Source organism: Candoia aspera, chromosome 2 (assembly GCF_035149785.1).
Source record: "Candoia aspera isolate rCanAsp1 chromosome 2, rCanAsp1.hap2, whole genome shotgun sequence".
NCBI classification, from domain to species: domain Eukaryota; kingdom Metazoa; phylum Chordata; class Lepidosauria; order Squamata; family Boidae; genus Candoia; species Candoia aspera.
The window spans coordinates 87639034-87652528 of record NC_086154.1 but is presented as its reverse complement, the minus strand read 5'-3'; the positions used below and the strand labels follow the sequence as shown (position 1 = coordinate 87652528).

The 13495-nt window shown below is 40.8% G+C and overlaps 2 protein-coding genes across 2 annotated transcripts in view; one reads left to right on the top strand and one right to left on the bottom strand.

Moving 5' to 3' along the window:
* The window catches only part of NEURL1B (neuralized E3 ubiquitin protein ligase 1B), a 442008-nt gene that overhangs the window by 196530 nt on the left and 231983 nt on the right, over positions 1-13495 (bottom strand). The gene's annotated exons all lie outside the window — the stretch shown is intronic.
* STK10 (serine/threonine kinase 10) overlaps positions 1-13495 on the top strand; it is a 79534-nt gene that overhangs the window by 49451 nt on the left and 16588 nt on the right. The window contains exons 5-10 of the mRNA XM_063292395.1: positions 412-484; positions 1528-1722; positions 4691-4772; positions 6606-6740; positions 11297-11878; positions 12849-12979. Coding sequence (XP_063148465.1) covers positions 412-484; positions 1528-1722; positions 4691-4772; positions 6606-6740; positions 11297-11878; positions 12849-12979 — 1198 coding nt within the window. The remainder of the gene's footprint in view (positions 1-411; positions 485-1527; positions 1723-4690; positions 4773-6605; positions 6741-11296; positions 11879-12848; positions 12980-13495) is intronic.

The following is a 13495-nucleotide window of genomic DNA, read 5'->3' as shown; positions in this document are numbered from 1 at the left end:
TTTTTCACAATTTCTCTCAGAAATTCACCCATGTTGAAGTAGTCTATCTTATGAAAAGAATATTTGGCAATGATTATGAATATGCTTTGCAGGTATAGAGTTCACCATTCGATAGTAAATTTTTAGAATATTTTTAATGTGTTTCAGATCATTAGTATAGGCCAGAAGTGGGAAGATCCAAGTTTCTTTGGCTCTAGCATAGCTAATGGAATATGGGAATTGTAGTATAGCAAGATACAGAGGGTCACAGGTGCCCATCCAGCTTAGAATTTCTGTTGGTCCTCTGTATACTTGCTCTGAGAAATAATCAAACTGAGGCAGTGATAGGGTAAAAGGTTGTTCATCTCTTTTAACTGCACTGGTACACAAAATGTTTATTGGAAGATTGAATGTGACTTCAACTCTTTTCAGCTGATTTTGGAGTATCCGCCAAAAACATAAAAACTTTGCAGAGGAGGGATTCCTTCATTGGCACACCATACTGGTAAGAGGAATAATTCATAACAGCATGACTTTTGAAGAAGCCATTGCCAAATTTGATTGGGAGAGGAGGAAGGAATGTTGTGCCCTAACCAACACATGGTGTTGTTACTTATTATGGGGCTGTGTTTTAAGTTATGCCCTGAGTGTGCAGATATATTTGTCTGTGTGCCATGTGACTGGTATTTTAATCTTAATTAGTGCAATGTCCTATTTGCATGTATTTTAAATGAATGTAAAATATAAGAAGACTAAATCAACCTAGAAGACGGCACTGCATTTAATTATTGCTTTTAAGTGAGTTCGTATGTTTCAAGATACTTTATCCTTGGAGGTGGAGGGCAACATTGATGGAAAAATATGGAAGGAATAAAGACTGTCAGTTGTAGCAGTATTCTGTCATTTGGATCACCGCCTCTGTTAGGGCAGTAAAGAAACTACAGCCCATATCTGGGATGAGATATTGATGGAATTTGGGCTGTTCTCTCTTCTTTTCACCCCCCACCATTTGGTGGAATGTCCTTTTGAAGCAGTTCCAAGTGTATGAAAACAACTATTCACTCCAAGAATTTAATCTCTAAATCAGCCACGTCATTATTAAGGGGATGCAATCAGCGTGCATTTAATTTGCCGTTTCAAGCAGTATTTAGGCCAGATGTCATTAGCTGACTGGTTCCCTTCTGTGTCCAATTGAGAATGGAGAGATGAATGACCAGGGGTGTATATATGGACTGGATATAGTCTGCAGAGGTTAACCATTTTTGTTATTAATTCCAGTAGAGGATGTATATCTATGTTATGTCCAATGGTTTTACCAAAGACAATAGGACTCAGAAGTTTGTGATGCTGGCTAGTTTGTACCAAGGGCAGAAGGGATGAATTTTCACATTTCGTTCATAGTTTAGCTGCAGAGTTGTACTTTAAGGCTTATGGTCAATCCTAAGCCTAGACTATAGTTTGTCTTGAAAACAGGGTCTGGTTCTTAGAACCACGTTCAGTGGAAATGTTTTTGTAGCAGAATTTCACTCTTCTTTCTTTGTTTTTTAGGATGGCTCCTGAAGTGGTGATGTGTGAGACTATGAAAGATACCCCTTACGATTACAAGGCTGACATCTGGTCCTTGGGCATAACACTCATAGAAATGGCCCAGATAGAGCCGCCCCATCATGAGCTCAATCCTATGAGAGTCTTACTAAAAATAGCCAAATCTGATCCTCCTACTCTTAATTATCCATCAAAATGGTGAGAAGATTTTTCTTGTTCACTTGTGGTCAGAAATACCTGCAAGAAGTGTCTTGGTCTTCTTTCCCTCCCACCTTTACCAACAATAACTAATGGGGAATGAGTATTTTACTACATTAATTAACCACCTTTGTTAGTAGCCAGAATAAATCTGTAGCAAATGGAATAATCATGGTAGAAAAGATCTGAGAGGCTGTTTGAAAACTTAACCCCTTCCACCTGTTGCTGAACTCCACCTATCATCAGCTTCAGCCAGCATGGCTAATTATTAGGGTTCCCCAACTCTGCTATAAAATATTGCCATTGCAGGCTGGGACCCATTTAATAAAAAGTTCTCAAGAAGGAATAAGCAGAGGAAAGGAAGTATTTTTCTTATGATTTTAAGTTTGTCTTTTGAATAACCTTGGTCAAGTTCAGGAACATACAGCCCAAGGTACCAAGGCCTTACTTGTACCTTCAACACTTATCCTTCAGGGCTACTCTATAACTTGCCACCAAATTGTAATATTTAATCTGGCAGAAAAGGGAAATAATTAAAAACATGATGATTATTCACCTTAACTGCATTTAATTAAGTCAATTAAAGCAATTTTAATTAAGTTTTGCTCTTCCCAGTTTGTCAAGTGCAGCCCTTGGGGCATCACTTGAAATGTTTCCAGAGAAAGGATTATGCATCCCTAGTCTTATTTAAGATTCCCCATGAAGCTCTCCAGGTTAGCTGTAATTTCTGCCCCTTTCATTATTGACCATGAGTTTTGGAGCTGATGGAAATTATTATTCCAGCAATATCTAGCAAGAGTAGCATTGATTTGATATCAGTCAAATCAAGTTGGTAACAGTGAGTGTTAATACTAAATTCTAATTGTTTTATATACAAATCTCTGCTTACCCCTAAGCTGGGTAATGTTGGGCAAAGGGCTTTCTCTTCTTAGCCTGTCTTCCTAAAATGTGTATGTAAAGGTGTTATGGGATGTAATGGGCTATGAGAATAACCTGGAGGAAGAGGAGGAAGAGCCCCAGCTGAGGCAGCAGTCAGAGAAGAGAAATCTCAGCCCAAAGCAGGAATGGAATTTGAGAAAGCATCTCAGACTCGGCCCTCCCTGGTTCTCTTTAGGATAAAGGCAGGAAGGGGAGAGGCTCATTCAGAGTTGCAAGATTCTGTTACTGTAATCCTATAATCAAAACAGTTTTAGTATTCATGACTTTGGTGTCTGACTCTGGGCTACCTCAAAGGGCTGACACATATAAAGAATGCATCCAGAATTCCTTAGAGCAGCTTTCCTCAGCCTGATGTTCTCCAGATGGGACTACAACTCCCATCATCATTGCCCTTACTTTGACCAGGGCAAGAAATCAATCATTCTTTTTCTATTTATTTTTCTATTTATATTTTAATGGTAAATTAGGTGGATATGTTTTTAGTGTCATTTTATTGTAAACCGCCCAGAGTCCCCCACTGGGGGAGATGGGCGGTGGCATAAATTTAATAAAAAAATAAAAAAATAAATTTCCATTTCTTATTTTGATGCATTGCATTGTATTGTTTTCCAGAATATTTCATTTTCCGAACTCTTAAAATATAGTATTTCCAACCTTAGGACTACATGATACCACATTTTTATGCAGCATCTGAGATGTGAGCAAGATACCGCAAAGAAAATAATAGCTTAGTGACCAAGCACATGCTCTGTAATGAGAAGATCCCAGGTTTTCTCCTTGGCTTCCTGATTTAGAAGGATATGATAATTAGAGACAGGAAAGATTCCCTCCATCCTAAGATAAATAGAGGTGGTCCTCGCTTAACAACCACTTGTTCAGCAACCATTCAAACTTGCGATGGCAAGTGATACTTACAACCAGTCCTCAGAGTTCTGGCCATTGCAGAATCCCCATGGGCACATGATTGTGATCCAGGTGCTTGGCACCTGGCTCGCAATTATGATATTGCAGCATCCTTCAGTCACATGATTGTCATTTTCAACCTTCTTTGCTGGCTTCCAACAAGCGAAGTCAGGAGGAGGTCACACATGGCAACCATGTGGCATCCTCGCTTAACAACATGCAGTGATTTGCTTAATGATGGCAACTGAGAGTGCCAAAATTGCTTCCACTAAGCAGCACAGTCATGTGACATTACATTTTATGACTGCGTCACTTAGCAACAGCAATTCTGGTCCCTACTGCCGTTGTTAACTGACAACTACCTTTAGTTTGACTGGTGCAATGTAGCCTTCTCTGTTTCTGTGAACATCTGAAATGTGTTGATTTGTGATGATGTTCTTAATGCATAGCACACCCCCCAGCAAACATCCAACCAGTGAAGTTTTGTGTTTTTACTTTCTAAAGCCCCTTTTATGCCCTCTCCCAGGATACAAAATCTTTCTTAGCTGGGCTTCCTATTACAAGAGGAGTGGAAAACAGCAAGACCTCTCCAAATATCTTGCATGTGAACAGGACAGTATAACATTTCTGGCTAGAAAATCACTGGGCAGATGTAGCCATGCGTGAAACATTTGCTGTGATTATATGTAGAAGCTGCCAGTAAGTGCTTTTGCCCACTCTTATGTGGGAGCCAGCATAGAAAAAGAGGTGCAGGAAGGGAGGAGGGTACAATCAGTTGTCTGACAGAAGGCTTTGTATTAGCCTAAACCCAGGCAGACAATTGTCCCCGTGTGAGCTTGCTAACATTTGGTCTTTGGCATGGGTTGGGAACAGGATGACAGCATGTAACTTGCTTCTGAACAGCTGTTGCTTCTGGGTTATAAAACAGGGGTAGATCTGTAATTAATCAAGGCCACATTTTCTAGTACTTGGTACTGAGTATTAACTATATATATAAATTAGTGCTGCTTTGTGTTTTTTTCCAGATTTTAATTTATAAACTGTGTAGTCTATGGGATGAGTATCCCGGTTTTCTTTCTCCTGAAGTTTTTTGATAGTTTCTAAATGTGTGTGTTTGTTCATAAAGGTCTCCAGCGTTCAGAGATTTTCTGAAGACTGCACTTGACAAGAACCCTGAGACCCGGCCAACTGCCACACAATTGCTGGAAGTAAGTATAGCATCTCAAGTGAGTCACATGTTAACACTCTGTGAAGGACGCATAGATCCACACACATGCCCCTGGCTGGAGTAGAGATTCTCCCACTGGTCATTAATGTATAGAAAACCTGGGTGGTTGCTGGAGTTTAGGTTCTACTTATGCAGGAGTATCCTAGTATTCCTGAGACACTGTACACTGCTGAGAATTATGGGAGTTATTCCACACCTTGGGGGGCCATCCAGATTGGAGAAGGCTATTCTAAGCCAGCTTAAAGTTTGGCCCAGAATTCAACAGTAGGCAACTGTTTTTTCTACTGTTAACTTTGACGTTTGAAAAAGTGACCTATTTGGTGGGGGAAGAATTTCAATTGATTATTGCTTGGCAGGAGTATACTGAAAACCCAAATACGTTGACATAATTAACAGAAAGAAAATATGTGGTACTACCTCCTGTGGAAAACTCTGGATTTTTTTAATTTTAATTTTTTTAATTTTAATTCTAATTTTTAAATGTCGTTTTTAATTGTTATTTAATTTATTTTAATGGTGGAAGGCTATGATTCTTAGTTGTGTTTTAACTGTGTACACTACCCAGAGTCACAGGCAAGTGAGATGGGTGGCCATATGAATTTAATAAATAAATAATAAAATTTTGAGGGCTGCTTCATGGGTTTGCTTGGTGAGATTGTTCTCTTCCTGCACTGTTAGAGTAGGTGTGTCTTCTAAAAGAGTACAGATTGCACATGGAATGCCAACATTGCAAGTAACAGTGTAATTCTTGTATATAAACTCTGAAGTAAGTCATATGGATGTCACTGGGATTTTTCCAGGTAAGTCTATGTATATATGATGAGGTAGTCCCTCTTACCTGTTCCTCTCTGATGGAAGGGACACCCAACCAGGTGAATTGTGAAGCAGACTTTAGTAAGTCCATTGTTTGCTTTTAAATTATTTAACACTTGTATATTTACTTCAGTTATGTTTGTTCCAATGCAAGATTCTTTGGTATAAACCAGGGGAGGCTCTTTCATAACACTGTGTACATTTCAGTTCCTTAGTTGTTCATGGGAATGCAATTCTTATGTAAACAGTGCTTCCATAGGTAGGAATAGTGATGCTGAATGAAGTCCCATGGATTGAATGTGGTATCTGAGAGCACAATTTTGTCTTATCTCATAGCAACAGTGTCCAATTTTAAGCAGTGCTCTAAAATTCCTACCCACAGTTGCATGTATCAGGCAATAGATACTTGTCTTTCTAAAGCTCTAAGAGGCAGCTATTCCATATGTCTTTTTATGTCTTTGCCTTGTCTGTGCAATTTTCCAGCTGCAGTGTTTCACTGTCACAGAGGATATGTGCTTCTGTATAACTGCTACTTGGAAGCACACATACTCCACAACTGTGAAAAAAACCAGTCCAAGCATGTAAAGGCTGATAAGTAAATATACTACTAACTCCTAACATTTTCTGGAAAGGATTTGGCCCCAGTAATCCAGAAATTCACCTGTGACCTAGACCAGTGTTTCTCAACCTTGACAACTTTAAGATGTGTGGACTTCAACTCCCAGAATTCCCCATGCTGGCTGGGGAATTCTGGGAATTGAAGTCCATACATCTTAAAGTTGTCAAGGTTGAGAAACACTGACCTAGACTATTTATTTTAAAGTTAGAGATTGCAATATTATTGCTGTAAGTCATGGCCAACACATTGTATTGGCCATGAATATTTGAGTAGGAAAGGAGGGGTGAAGCAGCTGAAAAGGTCTCTGCATTCACTTTGAACCTTGCTCTTGACCTGCAAGATACTCAGGCTAATATGGTAATCATGAACTTGATTTTTTAGCATCCTTTCGTCAGCAAGGTCACCAGCAATAAAGCCTTACGTGAGCTCGTGGCAGAGGCAAAGGCTGAAGTGATGGAGGAAATTGAAGACAATAGAGAGGAAGTTGAAGAGGAGGACTTATCAGAATCTGCATCTGTAAGTGTAATTCCTTTTGTCTTGTTGCATTAAGTGATGTTTGCATTAAGGAAACAAGACAAATTATCACTTTTCCCCCACACATACAGTACATGAATGTGTGTTTATACACACATGCATTTGTATACATAGACCGATGTGCACATCCACATTAAAAATGCTTCAGAGTCCACAAACAACATTAGCTGGGTTTTTAAAAGCAAACTGCTGGCCACCTTTGATCCCTGCAGCTACTTGCAGAGGAGACAAGTTGTGCTGCTTTTGTGCAGGTGGACAGGAAGAATGGCTCCTTGGGTAGGAAGAAGCTGCTCTTCTTTCAGCAGCCAAGAATCCTTCAAACAATGTTTGGGCAGGGAGCCAGACCTTCCCTTTCCGCTTGCAAGATGGCTTTCTCAGTAAATGCACTTGCTGTATGGAAAACATGTCCCCTAGGAAAGGTTTTAATTGTTGGCACCTTTACTATAAAGATTGTAGCCTTTAGTGCTTAGGATTAAAGCTGTGAGCTGCTCCTTGGAATATGCTGGCTGCTTTCAGGCTTAGCTGGGGCAGATAGAAGGATAGACAGTTGGACAGGGAAGAGGCGTTCAGTTCATTGAAGCATTCAGGATCATCAAGCAAGATGACATCTGCAGTCACTAGCCAATGACAGGGATGATATCTAAAAAATGATTCCTCAGAGTGTGGTAAGGCAGGGCTGGCTCTGCACATTCCCACCCATCAACGGAGTTTGGTTCCTGCGGAGAAAAGAATGAAATCTTGCGTAGACTATACCATGTGGGCTTGCTCGACTTTTTGGCTACTTCTTCCTCTTGTCCCTAACTTGGATAAAATAAAGGCATTATTTGAAAGAGGTAGTTGGAAGCCTGTACAAAATAACTTTTCAAGAAGAATAACAACAATAAAACCAAGGACTTTATGTTGACTCAGCTGTAGTGTTATGGTTGGACAGAACAGAGGATGGTGGCTTTGCTTTCCCTATTGTTGGAAGTATAGATTCAAAGGCACTGACCCTGCACCTTCTCATGACCTCCGGATCACAAGGAGCCAGTAGAGTATAGTTAGAGACGTAAGAATTTATTGTGTGTCCCCTCTACCTTCTCTTTGTCCTAGAGATTGCTAACCTGAGGTTACATCCCCTGCCTTCCTTCTCAGGTGTACACACACACACACAGAGAGAGAGAGAGAGAGCAATAGGTCTCAGGCTTTCCTCCTGTGTCAAGTTGATAGGCAGATTTGTGTCCCACTGCATGGGGGTTGTAAAGTGTTACAAACCCTTAAGAGCCTTTTTTTTTAAACTAAAACAAGTGTAAATAATTTATAAGAGGTTTGTGTCCCTACTACTAGTATCACTGAAGCTTATCAAATGCAACACAGGAAATCCAAGACCTCTGGTTTGTAGGAAATACAGCTGAGGTTTAGCTTGTTTGCAGTAGGGGACAAGGAAATACCCTTACTATCTTTTTAGTGACTCCCATGCTGGCCTTGCCCTGAGCTGAAATGTCCATTTCTTGAGGTTTCCTTCCCTTATGAACAAGGTTTCTGTTTCTCTTTTTCATTCTGAAGTTTGCTTTAGAATATATTTTTGTTATGATTTTGAGCTTGATTATTGTGAGGTGGTAGAACATGCTGCTGTTCTGTGTGCATTCTCTCTCATATTTGTCCTCACCTCTGCAGCCCCTCTGGCTGTCTGACTTCCTGATACATAGAAGCCTCATGGGAGAACTTCTCTCGTGGTGGCTTCCCTTGGAATTTAACTGAAGCATGGGAAGCCAGGGAGATGAAGATTGCTGGAGAAGGTTTCAACAGTGAGAGACAGAATATATGCCTGTGTCCCTTGGCCATCTCCTAAGTAAAGCTGCAAGAATCTTCTACTTTTTCATGAGGATCTCAGGAAATGTTGTTTTCCGTTGGAGAAAACAATGAAAAGCATTTTTTCCATCCATTTAAAAGAAAAGAGTTAAAAATGCAGAATAAAATTTTGGCACAGCACTCCCTTCACTAGCTGCCAAGACTTTATTAATAATACTTGAAGCAACTCAGACTCAAACCAGTAAAATGGTGAGTAATATGCAGTTTGAAACGAGAGTGAAGTGGGGGGACAAGGGTTAGTGCAAATTTCATAGGAGGACAGCCTACAGTCTTCTGCTCTCAGGAAAACCTCAGATCCACCTTCCAGCACTCTCATTACTAATTTCTCTACTCTTTTGTAAGTGAAAAAAAATGCTTGATAGTGATTATCTGGTGAAATCCCCACGCAAGAGGAGTGGTTTCCTGAAGTCAAACCGCGTGTTACTTTAAAGGAGATAGATAGATAGCTCTGCCTTTGTTCCTTACTCAGTGAAGGGCAGGGAACCCAGTCCTGATTTGATCTTCTGTGAGAGGTTCTGATGAGCCTTCAACATTGTCCCCTTCCTCACTGCAGCTCCAGTCCAGGTTTGAAGATCTGCATCTGCAACTTACATGGTCCAAAAAGCAGCCCATGCCTGGTTCTGGTTGGTGCAACAGGAGTCCTCAGTTTTAAAAAATGCAGTTGTTACTAGTCATCACCCTTCCAGTCATATTTAGTTCAATGATCCTAAGGATTCTAGTGGTCAGGGACTATTGCCTTTGCATTCTCCTTTGCTAGAGGTGGTATAGTTGTTTGAATGCCAGAGTAGAAGAAGGTTGCTTGGATCGATCACTGTTTTTCAACCTAGTCTCCTTCACAAGGATATTGTGAGAATAAACTGGAAGATAGCAAAAATACCACTTACATTATCCCCAATTCACTGGAGGAAGAGCAGAATACACATGCTCATTGTTCCTCTGTGATAAGGCCAAACTAATTGATACAAAACAAGGCATATTATGGTAATGCAAGAGAAATCTCTATAATTTTGGTGGGCCAGAATGTGTCCTAGCCTGCAGAGCTTTAGTGAAGTTGTTCATAGTTCAAGTTCTTGAAATGGTAGATGTACTCAGAGTTGAAGTCAGAACGCAAAGCCATAGTGCCAGTCCAGTCTAAGTAAAAATAAGCAAAAATTTCTTATCAGTGGCTGAGGTTCATAGGACAAGGCAAAAAATGTTTTTCAAGTTCAAGTGAAAGAATAGGATTCATAGGAAAGCTGGCATAGCTTAAAGACAAGGCACAGAGGACACGAGACTGAGGTATCACAAAGCTGTTCTACTATTATACTCGGTCCAGGTTCCCAATCTCCATTCAGACATAGCCAGCAGTGGCCAGCTTTGACCACACAAGCCAGGCTCTTCGGTATAACAACTAACTCCCAGCTAGATCTTCCTGTCAAAATATCTCACCATAGATCTCAGTGCTTTTCCACTCTTTGGCTCTCCACGTAGCGGTAGTGGCATTCCTGCAGGTTGGGCAATTGAGATTGGCTTGGAGGCAGAATCTGTAGAAGGAGGCATGATGGTCCCTGCTTCTGCCTCAGTAGTGTTACAGCCCAGCCTCTTGGAATTGGGTCTGTCTGGGGTATCATCCTGATCCCTTTATTCCTGTGATAACTATTTCCACGCCAGAGGCATGACAGAATTTCAGTATTCCTGGGTGCAGAATTTTTCCATTTTTTAAATTGGAGATCCTGTAATCCTGACAGAAGGCTTATGGAGGAGACAGCATCAGAAACCAAGAAGTGTAAAGCCAGGGTGAGTGAAGGAATATGGCAAAGAATGAACTGGGGCAATGTGAGAGCTGCTTCAATGACAGTTCACCAGCACTGTCAAAAGTCAGAACGCAGCCTTCTGGGAGATTTTGGCAGAATGCGGTCAGCTGCTCTGTAGCAAGGAGAACACTTTGTAGACCAGTCATGATACCTTCTGTGACCTGATGAAGCAGGAAAGGGAAAAGCATCTTCATCAGTGTCAAATTAGAAGTTTTACTAGGAGAGAATTAAACTCTCTACTCTTTTATTTCTAACCCCCCCCCCTTTTTTCCCCCCACTTACAAAATGTAAGCTGGCAGGGAGGGGGAGTATTCTCTAGGTCAGGGTTTTTCAACCAGGGTTCTATGGAACCCTAGGGTTCCACGAGAGGTCACTGGGGGTTCCCTGGAAGATCACAATTTATTAAAAAAAATATTTCAAATTTGGGCAATTTCACATTAAAGAAGTAAGTTTCATTCTCAGTTTAAGAATACTCTTAATGCATATATACAGGCCTACACATGAAACGAATATGATAATTGTGTAACTTTTGGCCTCTATTTGAGCCTGAATGTGCAGGGGTTCCCCAAGACCTGAAAAATATTTTGAGAGTTCCTCCAGGGTCAGAAGGTTGAGAAAAGTTGCTCTAGGTACTCTAAATTCCCTGAAAATTCAGCAATGAAACGCTAATTTATGACAAATGACCTGCCTCGGCGTACGTTTCAGGGGTCTTGTTTGCAAAAGTTCTATTCTGGAGGAGAATATGATCCTGTTCCCCTTAAAATGAGTTTCTGCTTTATCTCTGTGCTCCGTATTTTGTTCCTTAATTGAGTTTTCTTTTTCCTTCAGGCTATTTTTTTTTTTAAAAGATAAATTTCATTATCTTTCTCTTGTTTCCCCTCCCCCTCAACTCAGCCTCAAGACGTTCACCAGAGGGATTCCTCTCTTGCAAGCCAGCTAAGTGTGGAAGGAGACAAGCTTCAAGAAAACGGCTTATCACTTGCAGCAAATGGACCAAAGTTGCCTCTGGAGCAGGTCAAGGAAGCCATAAATGGGCAGGGCCACAGGCTTTTGGAGGAAGAAGCTAGAACTGAAGCCCTGGTCAAAACTGCTGAGCATTCAGATTTGTTGGGAATAGAAAGTGATTCAGTCCTGCCTGATGCCAAGCAGAAGTTAAGCACCAGCCCCCAGGCACTGCAGCCCAACAAAAACATTAAACCAGTAGAGGATGGGGCTCTCAACCACCAGAAGGAAAGCACTGAGCCAGCAAACAATGAGGATTCAAATTGGGGAAGCCATACTATAAACAGCCTCCTTGAAACACCAACTGAAGAAAGGCTCCCCAATGGGAGTTTGAGCTCTTCTCAGTTTGAGAATGAGAGCTTCAAGCGAGATTCTGATTCTGGTAGCACCTCTGCTTCAGAGAGCATGGACCTCAGCATCTCTTTGTCTACTGATCTGTCCCTGAACAGAGGCAGCGGGTCCCACTCCCTAAAGGTAAGAATTTGAGGTCGTGGGTGGGACCACAGGGTTAGGTAGACCCCCCAGCCAAGTGATCAGCAGAAAGTGCAGCAGTAGCAGCCTCTCTTTTTTGCCACCAGAGATGGCAAGCATTGCCCAGGAAGAGGTTGAAAGAGAACCCCTCTTGCTGTCCTTCAGTGCAGCAGAGATCATTCCTGCTCCCACCAATTCCTTATTTGCTTCCCAAGGCAGAAGATCTGGAAACCCCAAGTCTCTTTATCCATTGATGCTGCAACGTAATGATTGGCAGGGTTGGGAAATGCAGCAGCGTCTACTACTGCAATCAGATTGTGCCTTGTTGGGCTGTAGTGGATGGGCAGGATAAGAAGTTTTCATCCCCAGAAATCAGAGGAAGGCAACCACATGCTTCACAGGTGCTTTGGACTTTAGTTCTCATCAGCATCACCAACTAAGGGCTGATGACACACCATTGCTATAGATGTCGTTCAAAAATTTAGATAATGCTATGTTGCCTGACTAGACATGGATAATAATACAGCACGGAGGGAAAGGATAAGTCCTGGTTTTTGGAGGAAAGAGATGACATTCAAGTATTCATGATTTCAGAGAAGTGTCAAATTTTGAAGATTCAGAGAAATGGTTAGCATTCAATAACTGTCAGTGCCTCCAGCTCTTGGCCAAAATCTTCTAATTGGACAATGTGTTCTCCCTTCCCCAAACTCGCCAAAATACAAATACTGAAAACAAAATGAATCATACAAATCAATAATGTATGTGGAAACTATGGTTTTAATTTCTTAATTTCATCTTGGAGTCTGAATTTCCTTGATAGAAAAATAGCCTTTCTTCCTCTTCTCCCCACAATGATTATGATTCCTGTGAAGCTTCTATAAAAAAACATCTTGTTTAGTTAGATGATAAATAATTATTTCATATCCAGAATTTTTTTTGTCTTTTTACCCTATGTCTTTTGATATATGCATAGAATGCAAAAATGCAGAACATGACACTGAAACGAACGAGAAGATTTGTAGTAGATGGAGTGGAAGTGAGTGTTACCACCTCAAAAATCATCAGTGAGGATGAAAAGAAGGATGAAGAGATGAGATACCTCAGGCAAGCTAAAACTCTGTTTTATTTATAAGGATTTGTGTAGGCCTGACTGTCTTAGGAGACTAGTGAAAAAGTTAAATATTAGGAAGAATTTCCTAATGATAATAATACTCAGTCTTGGAACAGAGAATCTACAAAGGTAGCAGGCCTTTAAGGTGTTTTACTACACCTCAAGTCAAATTCTTCCCACCCCAAAGAGTGACCAGACAGAGTCTCTGAAAGGGCAGTGAAGGTGATGAGTTGGCGGTTCTTGAGTCTTGTGTCTCCTTCCTGTATTCCTTCACCCAACCACCTACAAGACTATGTAAAAGAAAAAGAAGATTAGACAGTGCTTTCTCCTTCCTGAAAAATTATATGTAGTCTCAGGGAAAGTTCAGTGTTCATAAAATGGATAGTGACTAAAGAGGTACTTTACTGATCAAACTTCAGCTCTTATTCAAGAATAGCAGATAGAGGTATATCTATGCAGATTTTGTTTACTAGTGTGAGAAAGTGGGGATAGCGATGTTGTTTTTGCAA